The following is a 25012-nucleotide window of genomic DNA, read 5'->3' on the forward strand; positions in this document are numbered from 1 at the left end:
TAGATTTGATATAAGACATAACATGATAAAGGACCTTATAATGATGCTCCAGACAAGGTTTTATGAAGACCCATCCAGGAGTTAATGAAAGGAAGTTAGAAAAAGGTATTTCTATTTTAACTCTATCAGCCCTTACAAGGGGCCAAGTATCTCCAATTGAATAAATTTGTTAAAGGACCTAATAAAGTTTGATGAAGATCCATCAAGCGGTTCATGAGAAGTAGTCATTTAAAGGCGTTTGTAGTTTTAGGTCTAGTGGCCCCTAAGAGAGCCAAGCGCACCCCACCCGCCCCATGATTAAAAATAATTTGAGAGGACCTTATAAAGATGCTACGGACCGAGAATGATGACAGTCAGTTGAGTGGTTCATTAGAAGTAGTCGCTAAAAGTATTTTTAATTTTAGCCCTTGAATGAGCAAACAGCCTCCGTTTGAATAAAATTGGAAGAGAACCCTCTAATGATGCCACTGGCCAAGTCTGATGAAGTCAAGCAATTCATGGCAAGAAAGTATTGCTATTTGTAGCTCTAGTTGCCCATAAGAGGGGCAAAGTGCCCTTAATCAAACAAATTTGAGAAAGGACCTAAAAGTGATCTCTATACCAAGTTTGGTGAATATCAATAAATAGGTTCATGAGAAGAAGTCGTTTAAAGGTATTTCTATTTTGAACTCTAACAGCCTCTGAAAGGGACCAAGTGCCCCAAACAGAAAAATGTTGGTGAAGATTCTTATAACGATGCTACAAATCAAGTTTGAAGAAGATCGAGTGGTTCGTGAGAAGAAATCATTTAAAAGCATTTCTAATTTTAGCTCTGGTTACCCAAGGGGCCAATCGTCCCCATTTGAACAAATTTGGGAAAGGACGTTATAAGGATGCTACAAACTATGTTTGATGAAGATCCATCAAACGTACAATCAATATTATACATATTAACGTACTATTGAATTAAAGGGTAAGGCATATTACAATACACAAACAATCCATATTATACATATTAACGTACTATTGAATTAAAGGGTAAGGCATATTACAATACACAAACAATCAATATTATACATATTAACGTACTATTGAATTAAAGGGTAAGGCATATTACAATACACAAACAATCAATATTATACATATCTATTAACGTACTATTGAATTAAAGGGTAAGGCATATTACAATACACAAACAAATTATATCTATTAACGTACTACTGAATTAAAGGGTAAGGCATATTACAATACACAAACAATCAATATTATATCTATTAACGTACTATTGAATTTAAGGGTAAGGCATATTACAATACACATACAATCCATATTATATCTATTAACGTACTATTGAATTTAAGGGTAAGGCATATTACAACACACAAACAATCCATATTATACATATTAACGTACTATTGAATTAAAGGGTAAGGCATATTACAATACACATACAATCCATCATATATCTATTAACGTACTATTGAATTAAAGGGTAAGGCACACAAACAATCAATATTATACATATTAACGTACTACTGAATTAAAGGGTAAGGCACATTACAATACACAAACAATCCATATAATACATATTAACGTACCGTGGAATTAAAGAGAAAGGCATATTACAATACACATACAATCCATATTATATTTATTAACGTACTATTGAAGTAAAGGTTTAGGCACATTACAATACACATACAATCCATATTATACATATTAACGTACTATTGAATTAAAAGGTAAGGCATATTACAATACAAATACAATCCATATTATATCTATTAACGTACTATTGAATTAAAGGGTAATGTATATTACAATACAAATACAATCCATATTATACATATTAACGTACTATTGAATTAAAGGGTAAGACACATTACAATACACAAACAATCCATATTATACATATTAACGTACCATGGAATTAAAGAGAAAGGCATATTACAATACACATACAATCCATATTATATTAACGTACTATTGAATTAAAGGGTAGGGCACATTACAATACACATACAATCTATATTAACGTACTATTGAATTAAAGGGTAAGGCATATTACAATACAAATAAAATCCATATTATATCTATTAACGTACTATTGAATTAAAGGGTAAGGCATATTACAGTACACATACAATCCATATTATATCTATTAACGTACTATTGAATTAAAGGGTAAGGGGCATATTACGACATATTACCATGCAAACAATCGTTCATATTATACATATAAAAAATATGGAACTGTACATAAAGTACGACATATTACCATGCAAACAATCGTTCATATTATACATATAAAAAATATGGAACTGTACATAAAGTACGACATATTACCATGCAAACAATCGTTCATATTATACATATCGAAGAAATATAGAACTGTACATAAAGTACGACATATTACCATGCAAACAATCGTTCATATTATACATATAAAGAATATGGCACTGTACCTAGAGTACGGCATATTAAATTGCAAAACAATTCATAATACACATCAGAATACACAATAAAGCACTATAGAATTATAAAGAAAGCCATGTTACAATACAACAGAACAATTTACATCTTACAAATTAAGGTTCTATAGAATATTAGAGTTAGGTTTTTGATAATATGCATAGAATTTATAAGTAAATGAAATTATAGAGTTAGGCATATTACAATACAAATCATGTTGTATATATCAAGGTACGGGATAATTACGGAGCAAGGTATATTGTAATACAAATACAATTCAGTTCGTACATATATCAAAGTACTAGGGAATTATAGAGTAAGGCACATTACACCATAAGTACAGTATTTAACACTTAGCCTTACATTTTGAGAAAAAAATCAAACAACATAGAAAGAAAGCTACATGAAAATTGAACAGCATATAATACTCTACAAAGCAGTTATCTGTATGCTGATATATACATTGAATTCCGGAAAGGGTCTGCATAAAGAGGCCACACCTTCGGACAGTTCAACGTTTTTAAAAACTCGCCATTTTCAAAGATCTGTTACATGTCTTCGTTTTGATACATTTGCAATATTGTTCCAGTGCTGGAATTTCACATAACTAGGTGGAACGAAGTTTTCAGCAATTGTTTATATTTTTTTTTACAAATGATATTCATTTTCAAAGGGGGACAACTTACATAAGTCATATTATACTCTATCATGAGTGACATATTAATTTTGTTAATTGATAGGGATTTGAGACAATGATTATGATATCAGTGTATTTGTGCCATAAATAATGTAGACTCTATATGATACATTTGAATGCAGTAAAATTTTAACATTAAAAAAATATGTGACTCGACTTTAGTAAACTGTAAAAAAACTGTCATTTTGTAAAAGTCATATTGTGAAACATTCATACTGTAAAATATTTTAGTGTAAAAATATGAAAAAAATAGAAATGGAATAAGAAAGATTTATGTTTTCTTGTCCTTTATATACACTAAAATATTTTCCGAGCTTATAAGTTTATAAGGTTCCTAAGTATCATAATGCACATCATGTATGTCAACGAGTACAAATATTTTTAAAACAACATATACATGTACAGTATTTTTGTAGATCAAGTGACAGGATCATTATAATTCTGAACATAACTTTATAATTCAAGTTTCTCAAGTATTTTCAAAATCTTCGGAAATATTTAACGATACGCGCGTTCTTGAAGAAGTTTCAATTATAAAGGCTACGGACGACGAAGGCACGAGAATTTCATATATTCTGGCCATTTATTATTAAATGACATAATTCACTTCAATGGAATTGTGTTTTGTGTATCTCTTAAAATCAAACAGAGAAAATCTTCTAACCACTTATCGGCAGACATATTTATTGTAATTTTTACTTGACACTGAACGCTTCAGTGTTGTTACAACATTTCGTTTTTTTCTCATGTATCGAAAGTGACGTGTGATGATTATGGCTCTCCTTAAACTTAAAGGAATGTGCTAAAATCATAACGTTTGTTTTGTCTTACGATTTTCTTTCAGACATAATTCTGTTATTTATCTTCTCCTCCGGATGGACCGTACGAGCGAGCATATATAATTATGTCAGTTATAGTCAGTTTTATAACAAATTTTGAGAAACAGAATTTAGTAAAAGTATATCATAGCCGGTCTGGATCGGGAAACGCGATATAAATGTGTTGTATATATCAGCCAACACAAGTTCTGGAACTGTTTAGGTTCCAGAGACCGACACATACTGGTATTTAATAAAATCATATTGTTATTTGAAAAAAGCTCTCAGCCTGCATTTCTTAAATACAATCCGTACCTTATATCGTCTTCTGAAAATGATAAATGCGCAAATATTTTACTGCGAGTGTCTCTCGGATTTCGACAATCACCTTCAAGTACGACAGTACAACAAACTTGCATTTTAACCACCCTTTATCATAGTCAACACGAAAGATGAGTGTTATACGGACCTTCCTTGAGACTATAAAATAACTTTGTGTTTTAATGCAAAAATCGCGAAACGCTTAAGAGGAGGACTATGTATAATTATATAAACACATTGCATTTTAGTTCGATTTAGGCCCACACACACAAAAATATTTTCGGACAGACGGAGATGTGACAAGAAACTTGTCTTCTTTTTTTTGCCTGATCTTAATGATTTATAAATGTTTGAATTATTTTGCGTCAAGTGTCATATTTATATAAGCAAGTATATCGTCATATATAGGTTTATTTTATTCTTATTAAAATGTTTGTACATACAACATGCATACGACTGAAGACAAACACGACTAAGAGTCTCTGTGAGAGGATTAGTTGATTCAGTTGGCATTGACAGAGTACCTAGCTCAGTGGTGTCACAAGGTGAACTTTTCCTTATTACTGATCAATTAACGAACAGAGGGATGATCGGCCCGTTCTCATAAGCAAGCACCGTTAGTTCGAAAGTCTACTTCGCATTGGCGCAACTTGTAAAATATAAGCATATAAGCACATAATATGAGTGTGTATATACATTTCTATACTTGCATATACTTTGCACGCAAAGTAAACTTCCGATTCAAACCTGAAACTAAAGCAGTTTTAGCAAACTGACAGGATGTACAAAACACCTGCAATAGGGTTTCGGCTTTGGATATGTAATGTAAGGCTTAGCTTAATTATATCACATAATAAGAATAGCTGAATACTTACAAAACAGAACATGTACGCAACGGAGAGAAAAGAAAAAAGGGTTGCGCACCAAGTTCTTTCAGCCTTATGGAATGACCGTCCCCATACAAAAAATCATAACACCGTCAACTGACTGATTAATTACATAAAGTAGCAAATAAAATGTAAAGTTATTATTTGATGTAAGACGAAGACAGAGCATGGTAGGTTTAAGAAGCAAAAGACATAAAATCTAAAGGCCCAATCAACCTACTATGTTTTTTTAGTCCTACATTAAAATGTTCTTGACATCAGTTGACACGTGGCCACACCTTACTTTTTGTATCCAGCTGTAGTGTTTCGATTTATTTAGAATGTCTTTTTTGCATATTTCAACACGAAAAGATGAGTGTTATGCGGGCCTTCCTTGAGGCTATAAAATAACTTTGTTTGCGTTTTAATGCAAAAATCGCGAAACGCTCAAGAGGAGGAATATGTATAATTATATAAAAACGTTGCATTTTGGTTCGATTTAGGCCCACACACACAAAAATATTTTCGGACAGACGGAGATGTGACAAGAAACTTGTCATCTTTTTTGCCTGATCTTAATGATTTATAAATGTTTGAATTATTTTGCGTCAAGTGTCATATTTATATAAGTATATCGTCATATATAGGTTTATTTTATTCTTATTAAAATGTTTGTACATACAACATGCATACGACTGAAGACAAACACGACTAAGAGTCTCTGTGAGAGGATTAGTTGATTCAGTTGGCATTGACAGAGTGCCTAGCTCAGTGGTGTCACAAGGTGAATTTTTCCTTATTACTGATCAATTAACGAACAGATGGATGATCGGCTTGTTCTCAAAAGCAAGCACCGCTAGTTCGAAAGTCTACTTCGCATTGGCGCAACTTGTAAAATATAAGCATATAAGCACATAATATGAGTGTGTATATACATTTCTATACTTGCATATACTTTGCACGCAAAGTAAACTTCCGATTCAAACCTGAAACTAAAGCAGTTTTAGCAAACTGACAGGATGTACAAAACACCTGCAATAGGGTTTCGGCTTTGGATATGTAATGTAAGGCTTAGCTTAATTATATCACATAATAAGAATAGCTGAATACTTACAAAACAGAACATGTACGCAACGGAGAGAAAAGAAAAAGGGGTTGCGCACCAAGTTCTTTCAGCCTTATGGAATGACCGTCCCCATACAAAAAATCATAACACCGTCAACTGACTGATTAATTACATAAAGTAGCAAATAAAATGTAAAGTTATTATTTGATGTAAGACGAAGACAGAGCATGGTAGGTTTAAGAAGCAAAAGACATAAAATCTAAAGGCCCAATCAACCTACTATGTTTTTTAGTCCTACATTAAAATGTTCTTGACATCAGTTGACACGTGGCCACACCTTACTTTTTGTATCCAGCTGTAGTGTTTCGATTTATTTAGAATGTCTTTTTTGCATATTTCTAAGCTATAACATGTCTTGACTTTTTTCAAGTCTTGTCAGTTAAACGAAGAAGGCAGTCGAGCATTGTATATTCTGCGACAAATAACGGTTGACACACCGTTGAGACAACAGTATGACGTCAGTTATGACGTCCAATGTCCACATAATGCTAGGTTCATTACTACTTGGATGAATGAAGTTCACCATAATTTTCATCATCATGTTTTATTGAGCATGTTAAAACGGAAATGAACAAGGTCCTCGTGGTTTATTTTCTGATTTACCATGGTCCTTGGACATTCAAACAATTGTGGTTCTATTCCTGTACATTTAAACTCTGAACCGTGGTAAATCAAACAATAACCAACGCGAAGACATTGATTATTTGACAATTATAAAACACAAGTACTTGTGAAAAAGGTCTACATTAATTTAGGAGAAAAGGTATTTTACTCAAAAGTCATGTACGTTTCTTAAAAAAACCGTTAAATATACACGTATATTAAATAATTGTGTCGAGGACATAATTGATGTTTTATTTTGTTGTTTTTTTTTTTTTTGCTGTCAGTATATTCTAAAGTTTTAGAAATATAGTTCAATAAAATCTACATTTCAGAAACATTCAATCCAAACTATACCTCCTGCATGATCAAACTAATGCACTTTGTAAGTTATAACATATAAAACCGTATTCGTTAAAGTTATTATCTAAAAGTCTGAACACTATTTGAATGAAAAAATAAATATGAAATTGGATAAATAAATCCATGCGAAGAAAAACTGATAACTAACAAACTTGATATTACAATGTCAACATAGGCCCAACTGTACTTAGACATGGTGGGGAGTATATAACGTCTGCTATTACATATATCACAGATCATCACAAATAATTGTGTATTGTACATTTCCGGACTTAACTTAGCCGCAAAGTGGCGCTACTACGGTGAAACACACCGAACGACTGCCTCTCAATAAAATGAGTGCTGTGAAAGTTGCCATTGGTACAAACTTACTGACAAAGCATTTTGCAAGATATTCTAATAAGTACCAAACTTATTGTGCTGAAGGGAGTAGACCGTTGAAACGCTTTTGATATAACGGAGAAATTTTTTTCTTGCCTTTTTAACAGTATCTAACAATTATTTTACACACTTCATCATTTTTATCATATATGAATTTTATGTCAACTTGGTGGAAAGAACATATTGAAAAATCTCGCCCCAACTTTAAATGCTACCAACTTCAAAACATCAAGAGAGCCAGGCAAATGTGTTAATGTAAAAGTTCACAAACTTAAAAACATATATGTTTATACTTACATACAAATGTAAAAAACAGGCCTAGCCCTGTAAGGTAGTTCTTCACGATAAACCGGATGTAATAGCGTTAAGTCATTTTTATTTTTTTTTATTTTTTTTTTTGGATAACGCAAAATAAAGCCTGGAGTCGGTGTGCGGAAAAGAAAAATCATTTTATGAATAAATGGAAACCCAGAAGTAAATTTATTACAGCAGCAACAAACCTATCTTTCTAAAGTTGAAATATGATATTAGAACATCTGACACGGTAAGTGATTGGAAATAATGTCTTCAATCAGCTTGAAATATGTGCCGGGCAAATATCTCAAAAACAAGCACACGGGTGCATACATTTTGCTTCACCATATTAAAGGCCATATGTTTGTTAATGACTGAAAAGTTTCATTAAAATCTACATTGTAGAAAAGTTTCATTTCACGAAAATGTTATGAAAATTGTGATTTTCCTATACACTCCCATTATGAAAACTTGTGTGAGGTCCAAAGTTTTCAAATCGTCTGCACAAGACTCTCTTTTTTATTTGCTGAAATTTCTAAGTTGAAAAATCAGAGTAATCAAACTTAACATTGTAGAAAAAAATGATACGAACGTGCAGATTTACTTTAATAGTTATTTGATCTTTTATTAATTTTAACTTGTAAGAATGATAAACTTCTTTCAACAGGACTGAAAGATTTTACGGGAAAACTCTTTGTATCAGTAGTGCAAATATCTGGCCTCAGGTAAGAATTCATGCAACGCTTCAGCCGTTTACCAGGTTTGAAGGCTCTATTATTGAAAAATAACCATATCATTTTAATATTCGTTCAAAATTGTGTTATATAATATAGCACATAGAATGTTTGTAAACGTGTTATAGATGTTATTTGATTATATTTGTTGCAACACCTTATAGATGACATAAAACATCTGACTGATTGTCGGGTATACATGACATTTTTATTTTGTGACACATTGCAGATATAAAATCGTTGCTTTTTTCTTTTGATGAGAGATTTTAAATAGGATTGTACGTTCTGACATATATTAACGTGTTAAACTTACTTAAATATTTTTTTTATTCTGTATATGTTTTATGATAATAATAATAATAATTATTATTATTTATAATAATAATAATAATAATAAAAACAATAATAATAATAATTATTATTATTATAGTTCCATTCTTAACATTTCCTGAGTTATTTTAGTCCAACTCTGACTAACGTATTTATGTACATACCTACTACTTGGAAATAAAATATGTTTTTAAACGTTTTTATTTACTTTTTTTTAAACAAAATGTTTAAAGTAGATTTTACATGTTATTCCTTAAAGTAGTGTTGGTCTGTCAAAAACTCTGCAATAAATAACGGGGTGTGTATGAATTCTTCGAAAAAGTTTATACAACAGAGTGGTCTCAGATCTGACTTTATGACGCAGTTTGGCTTGATGTTCATTTACGTTCGACATATATTATTCTACATTCCAGAGCAGGGGCGATTTTGCTGTCTGCGGTTGCTATAATCAAAGGCAGTTCCGTATTTAAGTGGTATTTTTCAACATCAAACACAGGACTGCATCTGATCTTAAGTACATTCTTTAGTTCTATTTTATTCTCGTCACATTACGCGATAACTATGTTTAACATTTCATGATAATGTGTCAACGCTTAGTATAGGCGTTAAATTGTCAGTTAAAAGCGAAACTATTTGAAATGTTTAATCTGTTAAATAATTTTATTGACCATTTGATAAGAATAATAATCACGCAGGAAGTCTGATTCGTTTTATGTATTATCCGAATTTATGGTTAGTAAACAGACAGTCATCAAATTGAATTCATGTTGATGTGCTTACGCAGTTTAAAACCTTGCTGCACTGTTTGTGGCACTTGCAAGACGATATAGGCAACAGCCTAGCAACTGACCGATCATCTTGATTGTTTTCTTACAAATCATTCTTTGTTATATTATTATACACGACAAAATCAAATAATTGTTTTTTTTTTTTTTTCAAATTTGATAGTATATCACTATTTTACCATCGCATTTGTAGGGCACATGTGCGCTTGAAGTCGTTTGAGAACACGGCAGACTTAGTTTAACATATTACAAAATACTCTCCTCAATACAATTTAAACGTACAACACCGTAAAAAACACAAAATTTGTTTTCTTTACATAAAACCGAAACATAGGATTTGCGAATGTATTAATATATAGTTATTAAATTATTAGTCTTCAAAAGACGTCTTAACATCTGGGAATATGTATAATAATAATAATTTAGGTAAATAAAACATTGATACTTTTATTTTGATGTTAATAGAGTGGTCACTTAACAAATGTTTATTGCTTTAAATTTGTTCACCAACTCTTTTCATCCCAGATCTTCTCTGCACCTTCTTACATAGGAAAATATTTGAAGAAGCAATAAGGAACGTATTAAACACGATCAAATCAATTAAAATGTGAATAAAAGCATATGAATACTTTAAATACACGTTGATGCGTTTGTTAATGCTCCAGCGATAATGCAAAGCAAATATGGACACAAAAGTCGGGATTTAGTGACCTCCGCCATTTTCTGTATTTCCCATGTGTGATTGAAATATATTCGGCCATACTAGCATATCTAATGCTAATAAGGGTTAAACGACAAATACTCGTGTCAAATTGGCTTTCTAATGCGAAACTGTTTATGAGTGGTATTTCTGCTTCAACAAGCAGACTGTTTTGATTAATGGCGGAATAATTTTCCCATGACAGACTTATTCGTCCTGCTCCATTGTCGCCCGAATAAGTTTCAAATCAGCCAACATTATCCCGCCAGCTGGGTAAGTCGTCATGGTAGCCCGTGACTTGCTCGCGCTGATTTTCTTCGCGCTGCTCAAAAACATCCCCAGACGACAGTGTGTCAATATCAGACGACAAATTGTTCATAATGTCAGCTTCTTACCAAAACGATTCTGATTGGTTTATTATGCTAATGTTACTTAAACAAATTAGCATATTCTTGGATTTATTGCCTAAGAAGTGTCATTTACTGACGAACGAGTCATTTTGATAAAAATGAATTCCATAAAAAAGCCGATTATCAGAGATTGAGAATAGGTTGCCGCTTGGAAACACTTGAAAATTTCACAAATGTTTGAATTAAAATTTTCCGCGTTTCACGACGAGAAATTATATTGAATGCTTCGAATATAATTTCATTTGTCACATCATAAAATAAAAGAAGAGTTCTGTGGCCAAACTTTGCCGGTTTTTTTTTTACCGAGGTGATAAAAAAAAATCCGTCTACCAGTGTGTTTGTGCCTCTAGGATAGTTTACTTTAGGTAACAAAGTCATTACCAATATTACATATATTTTGGCCTTCTAAGATGTATCGATCTATTAAAGTATGCAAAACAAATATAAAGGCAAAGATATATTTTAAGAGTGTTTTCTTCCATACACAACTCGTGAATATTTTCAAATTAATTATGCTTTCAGAAGCATATGGCTTATTTGACTTCAGAAAAAAACGTACTCATGCGCTCTTAGGAATATATGAAGCGACAAATCATAATTTTCAATTTGTAAACATTACATGATTTAAATTAATAAGCTTCAGTGTGGTGAATGAGAAGTTAGAGAGGACCGTTTAAATCCATACTCGATTTTAAGAATCGCGCGTTCACAGAGGTACGGGTATTAGAGTATCTTCGCGTTTCATCATCTGCAAGTTTTAAAGAATCACTGGTATGTTAAATAAGCCTGATATCAATTAAAAGAAGGAAAATACTCGAATAATGTAAACACTTCTTAATATGAAAGGTTATTTAAGTGTGATTTATATCTTTCATAACATAGAGTTATTTTCGGTAGTTTTCCATTCATTTTCTTTAATCAAGCATGCTAGCTTTTGCATCTTCAACCGTATTAGATTAAGTCTCTGCTATTGCTGTACATATATTTCGCCGTTCTTCCAAAATCAGTCTTATTCCCTGTGCGTGGCAAGCAAATGATAATAATAATAATAATAATAATAATAATGATTATAATAAAAGAAAACTAACGAGGGATATTTCAACAATACAAGACAATACAAGACTTAAAGATATCTATGGTGTAATGTTGCCTTGGTGACGTCATTTAAACTCGTCATTTAACTGCGATATATTTTATTGCCAGTATAAGTACTTATATTAATTTATTGTCTTAATTATTCTTTATGGTCTGGTTTTTTTACTATGTTCATTGATACATTTTTATATTTATTAAATTTCATTAACCAGTTCGTTATATGTATAATACAACACAATATCATTTTATTGCATTAACATTTTACAATGCTTATAGTACAAATCCAAATATAAACATAGGCAGACGAGAACATATCCAAAAGAAAGAAAAAGAGACATACATAAGTTTTACATTTCTGCATATAATTAAGAACCACTGATTTTTAAACTTTAGCCTACTGGTGGGGAGTGATTCTGTCTTTGCGACCAGTGGAGACCAAGATGAGTCTTTACATCCTGGTCTGCACTGGTCGCTGTTCAGTCAGTAAATCTTCAGTAAACATCCCTTCGAATGATAAAATGGTACTGCCCAAACTGAATGACAGACCAGTCATTTTTTAGAAATTTAGCAAAAGTTAAAAAAGATTTATGAAACTCGGATCTTATTTTCAAAAAAAGAAGAAGATGAATTTAGCTAATTGACAGATTACATTTTTAGGTTAAGAATGCATTATTAAATACAAATATATATAAAGTCAAATAATAGCTATACATAGTAACATGGGTAATACTTTTGTATCAATAAAAACTCTTTGGAGGCAGTAAACAGTTTTCTGAGCTTCTCGGCCCAGAGTCGCCTACCTAACTTTCAAAACCTCACACAAAAGTCTGTAACCACACACCTGAAATAAAGATATTGCAACATTAACATCACTGTATGTCTATCGTTACAAACCATCTGCAATACATCTCTAATATCTAGTTTTCTGTTTACAAGACCTGAATTTTGTGCTCTCCCGGTCGCGGAAACTGATGACGAAAAAAGCTAAATTTGCCAATTTTTCAATCGCTACAGAAAATTCCCTGAAAACGATAGCCCCAATTGCTACACTGTTCCATACTCCAGTAACACTGCAAAATCTGAAAATAAGCTGAAATATATGGGGCATCCGTACCGTTTTTTCACTATTCCACTTTTCCTGAGGCCCTAGCTAAAATGACAACCCCACTTTAAGCTAGCTCAGAGGAAGTATGTATACGCTCCTGCAAGTCATTACGTCATACTATCAAGATCAAGGCTACTCAACTGATTTTCTTTAAATAAGTGAAACTCAATTCTAGCCGCTGAAACTTCAGTTCTAGCAATTATCATTATTTAGAAGTTCAAATATGCACTTCATTCCGTAAATTGCCTCTTATTTGTAAATTTGACCCCGGCCAATTCGACACTAACAGCTGAAAACTGTTTACTGCCTCCTTTCACCCAAGAATATGATCAATTATCAGAGCTAGTCTAGCTATTTTTGCCCATGTGTAGACCGATTTCTTACTCCATCCCTGTCTATATCCGAGCCATCTTACTTACGCCAAGGTGATAATCTATTTGATATGTTTTACAGCCGGTCTCTGTAATCTGTGAAATAATATTTTGACAATAAACAGCCACAGGACAGACTCGGACCACATCAAAATGATGACCCTAATATCATTGCCCGCGTACAGGTGTCCTCTGGAATTGGATCTTTTGTTGGTTTATTACACAATTATCGCCTTATACAGAAGTGAAATTACACCGTAAATTACTGGACGTTTCTCCAGGCAGTAAATTCATTACCGCCCATTATGTAGATGTGAAAGCACCCGGCTTCACGACTGTCATCAACTGATCAGATACGGTAATAGAAATCACACCTTCACTGAAAATATAATAAATAGATCTGAGGCTTGACCGTGTCCGATTATGACAAAGTTGATTTCGAATGGTGTGTATCCATCACAGGTGGCAACACAACGTATTGTCACTGTCCAAAAACTTTTTTCTACAAGTTAACTGGTGTCCTTACACCGTGATGATTTGATTATGGTAGTGAAAGGCCTCTGACCAATGGCCCATACGTGTTGAAATTTTCTTAATTAAGATCAAAGAAAATGAAAAATCGCCACGAATTTTAAGAATTTGTGTAGGTGAGATCATTCATGTTCAGCAATGAAAATTCAATTCTAATACGGTCAGGACAAATAGGTACCTGGAAAAATCTCGCAATAAGTTATGTACCATGTTTGTTCAGGTCTGGCAGCGGCTTTGTTGCAGATAAATGCCACATGAGGAAAACATTCTCAATATCGTAATGTCGTCACTACAAGATACATCTAGAAACAATCAAAGGTTTTCAATCTATAGTAAACTTCTGATTGAATGTTGATTTTGTTCACAACAAACACATTTAGACATTTGTAAACGAGTTTGTACTATAATTGTAGGGTTTGGATTAAAAATCGGTAAGACGTTTGTATCAACGGCCACTTTAATCAAATACAAATGCATATCGAAAAATCGATATAGGTAAAATAATTCAGTACTTCGTTCATTTTTTAATACAAAACGAAATGCCGTGGTGATGAGATAATGCCAGTGGAGACCCGAGTACAGAACATGACGAACATGTGGCAGGATTGTCTCCTAAATGGACAAACCGATGTCGTGATGCTGTAACATTTTTATCAGAACTTACCGTTGCTATGCCTGTCTGTTTCCAAATGTTCACACGAGCATATGTCATCCAGGAAATATGACATCAATTAGCTTTCATAGGATATAGATAGGTTGTCTGGCAGGCTGGATAACGGCCGATAACGAACGATTAATGCGTGAAACAATTGATAAGAGCGCAAATATTATTGACTTTCAGATACAGAGGTTTGACAAACATTAAACAAACCAATATGGTTCCGCTGGTGTAGCGTGCAGCCAGTGTACAAACGTTCCCTCAAGAATACATTCTATAAATCGACACAGAGAAACAATTCAAAACAGCAATTCATCAAAATAGTTTTTTTTACGTAAGGAATCAAGGGAAAATAAAAAAGTAAAAAAAGACAGTGTACTGTTAAGAATCAAAGTATAATTAAACATCTGAATATGACCATTTGGATACACTGGTCCGTCTGTTCATACTCCCCAACAGGCATTTGTTTTTACAGTATACTGTGCAAACCATGCTGCTATATGTATATCTAACTGCCTGTAACGCTTGAATATATCTTTTTTCATTTGTGGAACTTACTCGAAGACAAAAGTAAAAGAAAACCAGTTCTTTTCACATTTAAAAGATTACGAAGATTACCGGTAGAAGGTGAGATAGATTCGTAATTTGTGAAGCTCACGTTATGGCCAGTATCTCAACTGTTTTATACATGTATATGCACTGAAATATATGCAATAGCATGTTATTAATTTAAATAAACTCTGATATTGCAGTTCTGCTGATTCCAATATATAAATATGTCATTAACTTTTATTCAGTAGTTGCAAAGTTATTGAACACACAAAGATGTATGGGAGATAAAATGAAAACTGTTCAAGGATAGAGTTGTGTTTCTTGCACTTTTACCAACACCATTATGTAGTTTCTTTAAAATCTCTTTAAAGGTTGCAAATTCTTCGCGAAAGAGAATGAAAAATTAAATGCAGAAAAAGAGAAAATTCAAAGTAGTTCAAAATACTTGTTCCCATCTATCATTATGATAATTTTCTGTAAATTTGCAATCACCAAGGGAGATAATTCGAAGTGTTTAATAACAGTTCACATGTCTTGCATTCTTTCATTGTAGCCTATCATTATAGGCATACAGACACTAAACAGAAAAATGGCGCGAAAAAAAAATGGTAGTCGCATAATGGCGGATACAAATAGTCCTCAGTTTTTTTTCGCTGTGTAGAGCTATTTTCCTTATTTTCTTTGCAATGTTTTTTGGTAAAATCACATGACAGATCTATGTTTGACATGAAGATAGCATTTTGATCATGAAATAAGACCATGACAAAATTTTTCATGGAAACTTAGATCATACACCACCAGTATAATTTGGGGTCTCATTTTTTAGCTGATTTTGCAGTTTGTGTGAAATTATTTTTCTTGTATCAAACATGATTCCCACTTTTCTTTTAATTTCTATTTAGCACTGACAATAATCTTCAAGAAAATGTAGTTTACAGACATTTAAAATGGGTCCTGATGTGTGCTGCGGCCATTGGAAATAGGTCAATTTTATATAGAATAAAGAACAACAATTATTTAGTGTGTTATAACTTTAATAGAAATTTCTTCAAATTCCCTTTAGTAGTTGCATAGTTATTGTCAAAATAAAGTTGTTCTTCAGCTGCCCAACAGTTGCACGTAGTGCTGACAGATGGCTGAACGGTATATAATAAACTTTGCTTTTGATATACAATGTAGTGACGTCATCGATATACATTTGCATTTACAACCATATTAGCCCTATAAATAGTATTGTCATTGTTTAGTTTACACAGTACAAGTCGATTGGTATAATAAAAATCTTGTCGATCTTTTATGATGAATTTATTATTATAACGCCGGATTAGATTACACGACTGCATGCGGAAGGTGAACCCTTTATATGTAATACTGTATCGCTTTAAAAGTCTGTACGTTGACAACCATCTGAACTGTCGTCTCATGAGATGGTCCGTCTGTCAACATAACATGAAAAGAAATATTGGATGTAAACAAGATGAGTGAAATATTTTAACGGTATATTGCATAAGATAAGAAAAGCAGAAAAGATTAAAGATATTTTGTTGAAAATAAATCATTGATAAGCTGTAAGAGAGTCTTTGATGAGTCAATATGTAATGTAATATAACAATAAAGAAATGGATATTTAGATACTATATATTATACTTCTAGGGTGTGCACAGCATGTTAAATAACGACATGTCATTTCTGGGTGAAATTGTAAATGGGCCACGCTGAGCATTACTTTTCCAATATACAAGGTAACAAAAATTACTTGAAAAAAACTGCAGGAAATAACTGTCTCTCGTACGTAGTACTCATCGTCTTCTACTGGCCTGAACATTGGGAAATATTAAATGATCAAATGAAATGTTCACATCATCATAAAAGACTCTGCTGTTACCAAACAGCAAGAGTTATTTGATAGATTTGTAACTGCGTTAACAAAAGTTATGTATATGTCTTTGTAAGTTTACTACCATTTAGTTATACCTGCAACCGTTCAGAAAGCCATTTACAGTATCCAACAATCAATCCGTATATTACGCAATTATGCAGTTTTCGGCTATTCGATTGTTTCGCAGCTAAGCAACGATTCCGACTGGTCTTTTTATGGTTCTCAGTCCAGCAGTACGGCCATACTCGATTATCCATGTGTTTAGAAATTCTGCTGTTTCACATCACAGCAATGATGCCGAACTTCATAATCTATATGTTTCCCGACCGAGTCTAGAAATAATGGGTCCGTACCCAATCACGCATCTGTTTCTCAGCAAGCTCAGCAATTAGACACATATTTCCAGTCCAGCAATGCTGCCTTGCTCTATTATTCGTAGGGCTGTCATCGATAGAAACGATATCGATATATCAACGATATTTTTTTGTCGATCGATTATCGATTCCCATTTTCAAAAATCGATATTTTACAGAGAGAAAAAACTATCCAGATAAACACTCAGACCCTCAAAAACTATAAAGTTCACAAAGTTGTAAATTTGGATAAATCCAAAAGAGAGGTGAAGGCAAAATAAAAATGAAAGATTTTATTAATTTTTATTTATTTCTTTTATTTCATAAATACAAATACAACACAATCAAACAGTAATATGAAAAGTAGGCAATAAAACTAAAAATAGCATTTACAGGAAGGTATATAGTATGCATACGGACAAATAGTTTGCTAATCTAACTTAATAATCGATATATCGATGTATCGTCGATATTTGTCTTCTGATATATCGGTATCGCCGATATGCCTAAGACCCAATCAATGACAGCCCTAATTATTCGTGGGTTTCCCGGTCGGGCCCAGCTCGGCATTAATGTCCGTGTTCCCGGCTAAGCCAAGTTTAGATCTTAGTAAATGGCAATCGGATGAAGTGCAACATACGGAGAGTTAAGTTTATAATGCATTTTATGATACAATTGTATTACAGAATGAAAGAATCGCTTTTAAGGTTGTTTTAACCTAAGTGTTATACTTTTCATTACTGTCAACCTTGGTATAATAAACATTTTTATACGAAGATATTATTTGACGTCTGCCATTTATTTGCTCATCAATTTTAGTTTGTTCAGATAAATACTTCTATAATAGGTAAAGTGTTCGATAACAACCTCTTCTCATTATAAGTTGCCACTTGATTATTTGAATCGCCATTGTTGAGAAGATTTCAACAAGCCTGCTATCATTGTATTCCGGTACTTGAAATCAGAGTACTGATCAATGTTTCCCTATCTATTTACTTACTCTATCGCCATCCCTTTCTCTCAACGCTTTTGACATTTTAAGGGCTACTCATATTCAAATAACAGATATGGCATTATTACACTTTATGAACCTGATATGCATTTGCATCATCTCATCTGTGAAGTATCATCATTGTTATAGAGTGACACATTAACACTTTCATCATATGCATTAGTAAATGTTTCAAAAAATAAAGAAAATTAGTATGTGACACTATCCTAAATTTATATAGTACACATGTGTATGGCTTATACAAAGTGACCCCATCCAATCTCCAACCTATAATGTACACAAGTGTATTTATCCTATCCCTAAAATATAGTACATATGTGTATGGATTATAGCATTTGATCCTGTCCCCAAACTGTATAGTACACATATATGTGGATTATACAATTTGACCCTATCCCCAAACTATATAGTACACATATATGTGGATTATACAATTTGACCCTATCCCCAAACTATATAATAAACATGTATGTGGATTATACAATTTGACCCTATCCCCAAACTATATAGCACATATGTGTATGAATTATACAATTTGACTCTATCCCCAACCGATATGGTATATACTGTACAGGTTATACACTATGATCTCCACCGCCATCCACACCGTTTATCGTTACATATTCTACAATCAAACTAACCAGCCTTCATATTCGTCAGATAGTCAATAGCCAAGTGAAGCTTTTTTCTCCTTCAAAACATTCAAATTTAATAAATTTTGTCAGAACATACAGGCTTACTACAAAACAATTCTTTAAAAAATCTGTACAACATATAACACAAGACAAATATTTTGAGAATAAAGACATTACTGTAGGCGTAGTAAAACAGTTTATAATCCTTTACTTTATTTCTGCGTCGTTAATATTTTATACCTACATACATTTATCACAAATGTTCTTCAATTCAAGTTTATTTACATTTATCATTTCCAGGTATTTATCTTCTTTCAGTTACCCTCAGTTCTACTACTAGCTCATATTTTCTTTACATTAGATACAGTTTCAAGTGAAAACATCTTCAAACTATGAACACTGCCACTTGATTTCAACCATCTGTACATAAACTCTCATATAGCACATAATAGTCGTACACAAACATTTAATTACGTCCTCAAACTTAAGGACACACTATCAAATCAGCTCAATGAAAATATTTGTATCTAAACGCGTTGTATTAAAACATAACAAGTATTGCTGGAGATACTCGATTCCCTACTTGATTTTCTCCACAAAAGCTTAGCTGCCACATAGATGACTCGTTCATTTTGAAGTATTAGTGAAGCCCTAGGCTCTTCATGTTATTGACAAAGATCTAGAGGTTCTTCAAAAGTTGAAACCCATACCAAGCTGGACAATACACAAGTATTTATAAACATTAAAACAATGATGGTGATATCAATATGTGGAGAAAGAAAATGATTTTGAAAACCTGTTTAATACGGAGGTTTTCCGATACGAAATATCAATGTTATTTGCGGCAAGTATTTGGGAAGAAATTCTTTGTTTTTATACTAAATACTTACATTGACTTTAATTGACATGTTTGTATGAAAGTAAGGAAAACAGAACAAGATACTTACACACTTTAATAATCTAAATATTTTCAACAATTGTAAATATTTCATACAATGACTGGGATATAACAAATAGATGAAAAAACCTAAATCTAGAAACTCTTATATTTTTTTTTATTTTAAAAAAATACGACTAACAACTCCCGAACAGAACGTCAAACGTAACGCATGAAATCGTGTGAGAAAAACACTGAAATCGTTTTCGCTGTATTTAGGGATAAGTGTATCTGCAGCAATTGAATTGATCAGTGAGCATATGCCAGCTTAATCTGAATCCCTGGTTGTTTAAACAACGAAGATTAGGAGAGGACACTTAATGTTTTATCTGATCACTGTATGCGGTAGAGCTTAATGGACTTTGACCAATACGTCAATGAAACAAACACATTTATCATGCTATTCGTCCTGTCATAATGTTTTGTCTTGTTTGGCCCATGTTATTTTTGCTTTCATATCACCAGAAATTTGCTATCTACGAAACTTAGGTTTGCTATTTTATCATAGCTTCGCATTCTATTATCTAACTTCCGGTTCTGTAATCGGCCATTATCAGTGCTCCGTGACGGGGTGCTTAACCGTAAATATACACAAGTAAGTCTGAAATACACATTTTGTTGACAATTGTGTAGGACGCTATAAGAATTAGCATACTTTGTTTAAAACTTTATCATTACTGAAGCAATCTCTGTATGTTGATGAGACGTTTATAACCATTTGATAGATTGTTCTTCAAACAAATCCAGACTACGAAGGACTGTAGTTCAATTTAGAATATACCGAAAATATATCAAATATCTTATATCATTAATCTTTCTTCATTGTCTTTCAATTCACATTACAATCATTTGAGATTTTCTGACTCGGTATCAAATCGAATAAAGGAAAACGCCATTAAACTGTACGGACTTGGTTTCCGTTTTCATACAGAAAGTATTGTAGAATGATAAATGTATCCAACTGTTCAATGGATATCTCTGATATTGTTTCCATTTTAAAGTGTTTTGTTGATTCAATGTAAATATCATTTAATAATGAATAAAATGTATTTTATCAAATTTGTTACGTTCATTACCGGAGCGACACGGGACTACATGTGTAAATTGTCACCAATTTAGCAGAGTAAACACGACACAATAGCGAAGGTGCAAGGCTACCTGTCTGTATTGACTCCAGCACGTTTTGCTGTCAACAGAGTCACGACTGTGGGTTGACCAACGAGTCACTTGTTAACCATACATTTTATTTGTACATACCCTTCATCCTTTTGCATCGGCCATTAGAAACGAATGTCAAAGATGGAGAGTATTTCATTTAATATGTCTTCTGTCTTTCCCAGGTGAAACAAAATATATGCTTTACATACTTCTCAGGAAGAAGGAATTGACTACATAAAAACGGTAAAATATAAATAACACGCTTGTACGTGTACTATGCATTTTACTAACTGCTGTCTATTTCTTTTGACTGAACAGTGAAGCAAGTCCCCGGCACGAATCCGTTACATATATATTCTAACCTAGTACTGCGTGGAGTCGGCGATTTATCAGACGTTTATGACTGAAAGTATAAATGAAACCACTTACAAAATCTAAATTTGAAAAATATTTCAGTGCAGATACTTTCTTTATGGCCCTCTTTTCAAATATGACATTCTGTAACAATGTTTAATCAAGAACAATATAATTCCAAACTCTTAATAAAGATATCTAACAAACAAACGATTCATTATACGCGCTATTGATTCGTTAAAACATAGCAAACAGACAAAGTGGAGTTAGCATTAAGATAAAGGAAATTGTTTGAAGAAAAATCAGGACAAAATGAATGATAGATTTATTCCCAATATGGTCGTGATTGTATTAAAGTACGATACTGTCGTTATCAATAGTGTAACAAGTTAAAATCATACCAAACGCACAAAAATACACAAAGATTACTAGCGTCAAGAAATACAGCACTTTCAGCATTCCCTTGTAAGTTAAAGAAGTTTAAAAACGTATGAAATTAAAAACGTTTCTAAATAATATAAAAGGCTTTTCAGTGATTACGCGTCTAAAATGCTTATATAGATGTATATTTTTTGAAAGTATTTATAAAAAAATATAGAGAAATAAAACAAACGCATTTAAAATTATCAAGGTATGAAAAGAACTATTTTCAGTGAGATAAAGATATGATCTTAGGATTCGTTGAAAAGTTATACAAAAAAATCATGAAATATGGTTTTGCATTATTTTAGTTTCAAAGCAAACAAATGTTATAGCCAAACAGTATATTTTACAGCGAATGTGTTTAAGGTTCTAACTTCTAACAAATTTTTATACGCAACGCCTTTTTACATTAATCTCTAATATTATATGTGTCCAGCCTCAGACAATGTTCAATGCGAAGGGGAGCGGTGGTCTAGTGGATAAGGTGTCGGCCGCTCAATCCAGGGGTCGTGGGTTCGAGCCCCACTGGGGTCACGACCATGATTCTCATATGAACAGTACTGGTTTCCAGAAGCGACTCGAGAGTGGTTCAATAGCTTGAAGCTTTCATCACAATCGAGCTAAAACAAATTAGTATAAACTAAACTAACAATGTTCCATATCTCTAATGTTACATGTGTCCAGCCCTAGACAATGTTCTATATCTCTAATGTTACATGTGTCCAGCCCCAGACAATGTTCCATATCTCTAATGTTACACGTGTCCAGCCTCAGACAATGTTCCATATGTCTAATTTTAATGTGTCCAGCCTTAGACAATGTTCATTATCTCTAATGTTACATGTGTCCAGCCCCAGGCAATGTCCCATATCTCTCATGTTACATGTGTCCAGCCCCAGGCAATGTTCCATATCTCTAATGTTACATATATCCAGCCCCAGGCAATGCTCCATATCTCTAATGTTACATGTGTCCAGCCTCAGACAATGTTTCATATCTCTAATGCTACATGTGTCCAGCCTCAGACAATGTTCCATATCTCTAATGTTACATGTGTCCAGCCTCAGACAATGTTCCATATCTCTAATATTACATGTGTCCAGCCCCAGGCAATGTTCCATATCTCTAATGTTACATGTGTCTAGCCTCAGACAATGTTCCATATCTCTAACGTTACATGTGTCCATCCTCAGACAATGTTCCATATTTCTAATGTTACATGTGTCCAGCCTCAGACAATGTTCCATATCTCTAACGTTACATGTGTCCAGCCTCAGACAATGTTCCATATCTCTAATGTTACATGTGTCCAGCCTCAGACAATGTTCCATATCTCTAATGTTACATGTGTCTAGCCCTAGACAATGTTTCATATCTCTAATGTTACATGTGTCCAGCCTCAGACAATGTTCCATATTTCTAATTTTACATGTGTCCAGCCACAGACAATGTTCCATATCTCTTATATTACATGTGTCCAGCCTCAGACAATGTTCCATATCTCTAATATTACATGTGTCCAGCCTCAGACAATGTTTCATATTTCTATTATTACATGTGTCCAGCCTCAGACAATGTTCCATATCTCTAATGTTGCATGTGTCCAGCCTCAGACAATGTTCCATATCTCTATTATTACATGTGTCCAGCCTCAGACATACAAATATCTCTAATATTACATGTGTCCAGCCCCAGGCAATGTTCCATATCTGTAATGTTACATGTGTCCAGCCCCAGGCAATGTTCCATATCTCTAATGTTATATGTGTCCAGCCTCAGACAATGTTCCATATCTCTATTGTTACATGTGTCCAGCCTCAGACAATGTTTCATATCTCTAATGTTACATGTGTCCAGCCTCAGACAATGTTCCATATTTCTTATATTACATGTGTCAAGCCTCACACAATGTTCCATATCTCTATATTACATGTGTCCAGCCTCAGACAATGTTCCATATCTCTATTATTACATGTGTCCAGCCTCAGACAATGTTCCATATCTCTAATGTTACATGTGTCCAGCCTCACACAATGTTCCATATCTCTATTATTACATGTGTCCAGCCTCAGACAATGTTTCATATCTCTAATATTACACGTGTCCAGCCTCAGACAATGTTCCATATCTCTATTATTACATGTGTCCAGCCGCAGACAATGTTCCAGATCTCTTTTATTACATGTGTCCAGCCTCAGACAATGTTCTATATTTCTAATATTACATGTGTCCATCCTCAGACAATGTTCCATATCTCTAATATTACATGTGTCCAGCCTCAGACAATGTTTCATATCTCTAATATTACATGTGTCCAGCCTCAGACAATGTTCCCATGACCAACCAATTCAATCTTTTCCGAACAGCGAAATTTGGCGCTACAAATAAAATGGCAACGATCTATTGACTGTTGTTTGTTAAGATGCGCTGAACGCTGTATAAATTGTTCTATATTAGCAATAATTCTTTAAGTAAACAGACAACGCTACGGATTAAGAAAGGTCTTGAAAGGCAACCACAAAGACTTGTATTTCTTATATTACATGTGTCCAGCCTCACACAATGTTCCATATCTCTATATTACATGTGTCCAGCCTCAGACAATGTTCCATATCTCTATTATTACATGTGTCCAGCCTCAGACAATGTTCCATATCTCTAATGTTACATGTGTCCAGCCTCACACAATGTTCCATATCTCTATTATCACATGTGTCCAGCCTCAGACAATGTTTCATATCTCTAATATTACACGTGTCCAGCCTCAGACAATGTTCCATATCTCTATTATTACATGTGTCCAGCCGCAGACAATGTTCCAGATCTCTTTTATTACATGTGTCCAGCCTCAGACAATGTTCTATATTTCTAATATTACATGTGTCCATCCTCAGACAATGTTCCATATCTCTAATATTTCATGTGTCCAGCCTCAGACAATGTTTCATATCTCTAATATTACATGTGTCCAGCCTCAGACAATGTTCCCATGACCAACCAATTCAATCTTTTCCGAACAGCGAAATTTGGCGCTACAAATAAAATGGCAACGATCTATTGACTGTTGTTTGTT

The 25012-nt window shown here is 33.2% G+C and overlaps 1 protein-coding gene across 1 annotated transcript; it reads right to left on the reverse strand.

Annotated features, from left to right (window-relative positions):
- Window positions 1-22709: 22709 nt before the first annotated feature.
- LOC128559111 (uncharacterized) lies at window positions 22710-23564 on the reverse strand. The gene has a single exon (XM_053550258.1). It carries the CDS (start codon window positions 23562-23564, stop codon window positions 22710-22712), a length of 855 nt encoding a protein of 284 aa, XP_053406233.1.
- Window positions 23565-25012: the final 1448 nt, after the last annotated feature.

The sequence above is a fragment of the Mercenaria mercenaria genome, chromosome 1 (assembly GCF_021730395.1).
Source record: "Mercenaria mercenaria strain notata chromosome 1, MADL_Memer_1, whole genome shotgun sequence".
NCBI lineage: Eukaryota > Metazoa > Mollusca > Bivalvia > Venerida > Veneridae > Mercenaria > Mercenaria mercenaria.

Coding starts and splice junctions, on each gene's coding strand:
- LOC128559111 (XM_053550258.1), bottom strand. CDS start 23,564: ATGGAACATTGTCTGAGGCTGGACACATGCAACATTAGAGATATGGAA.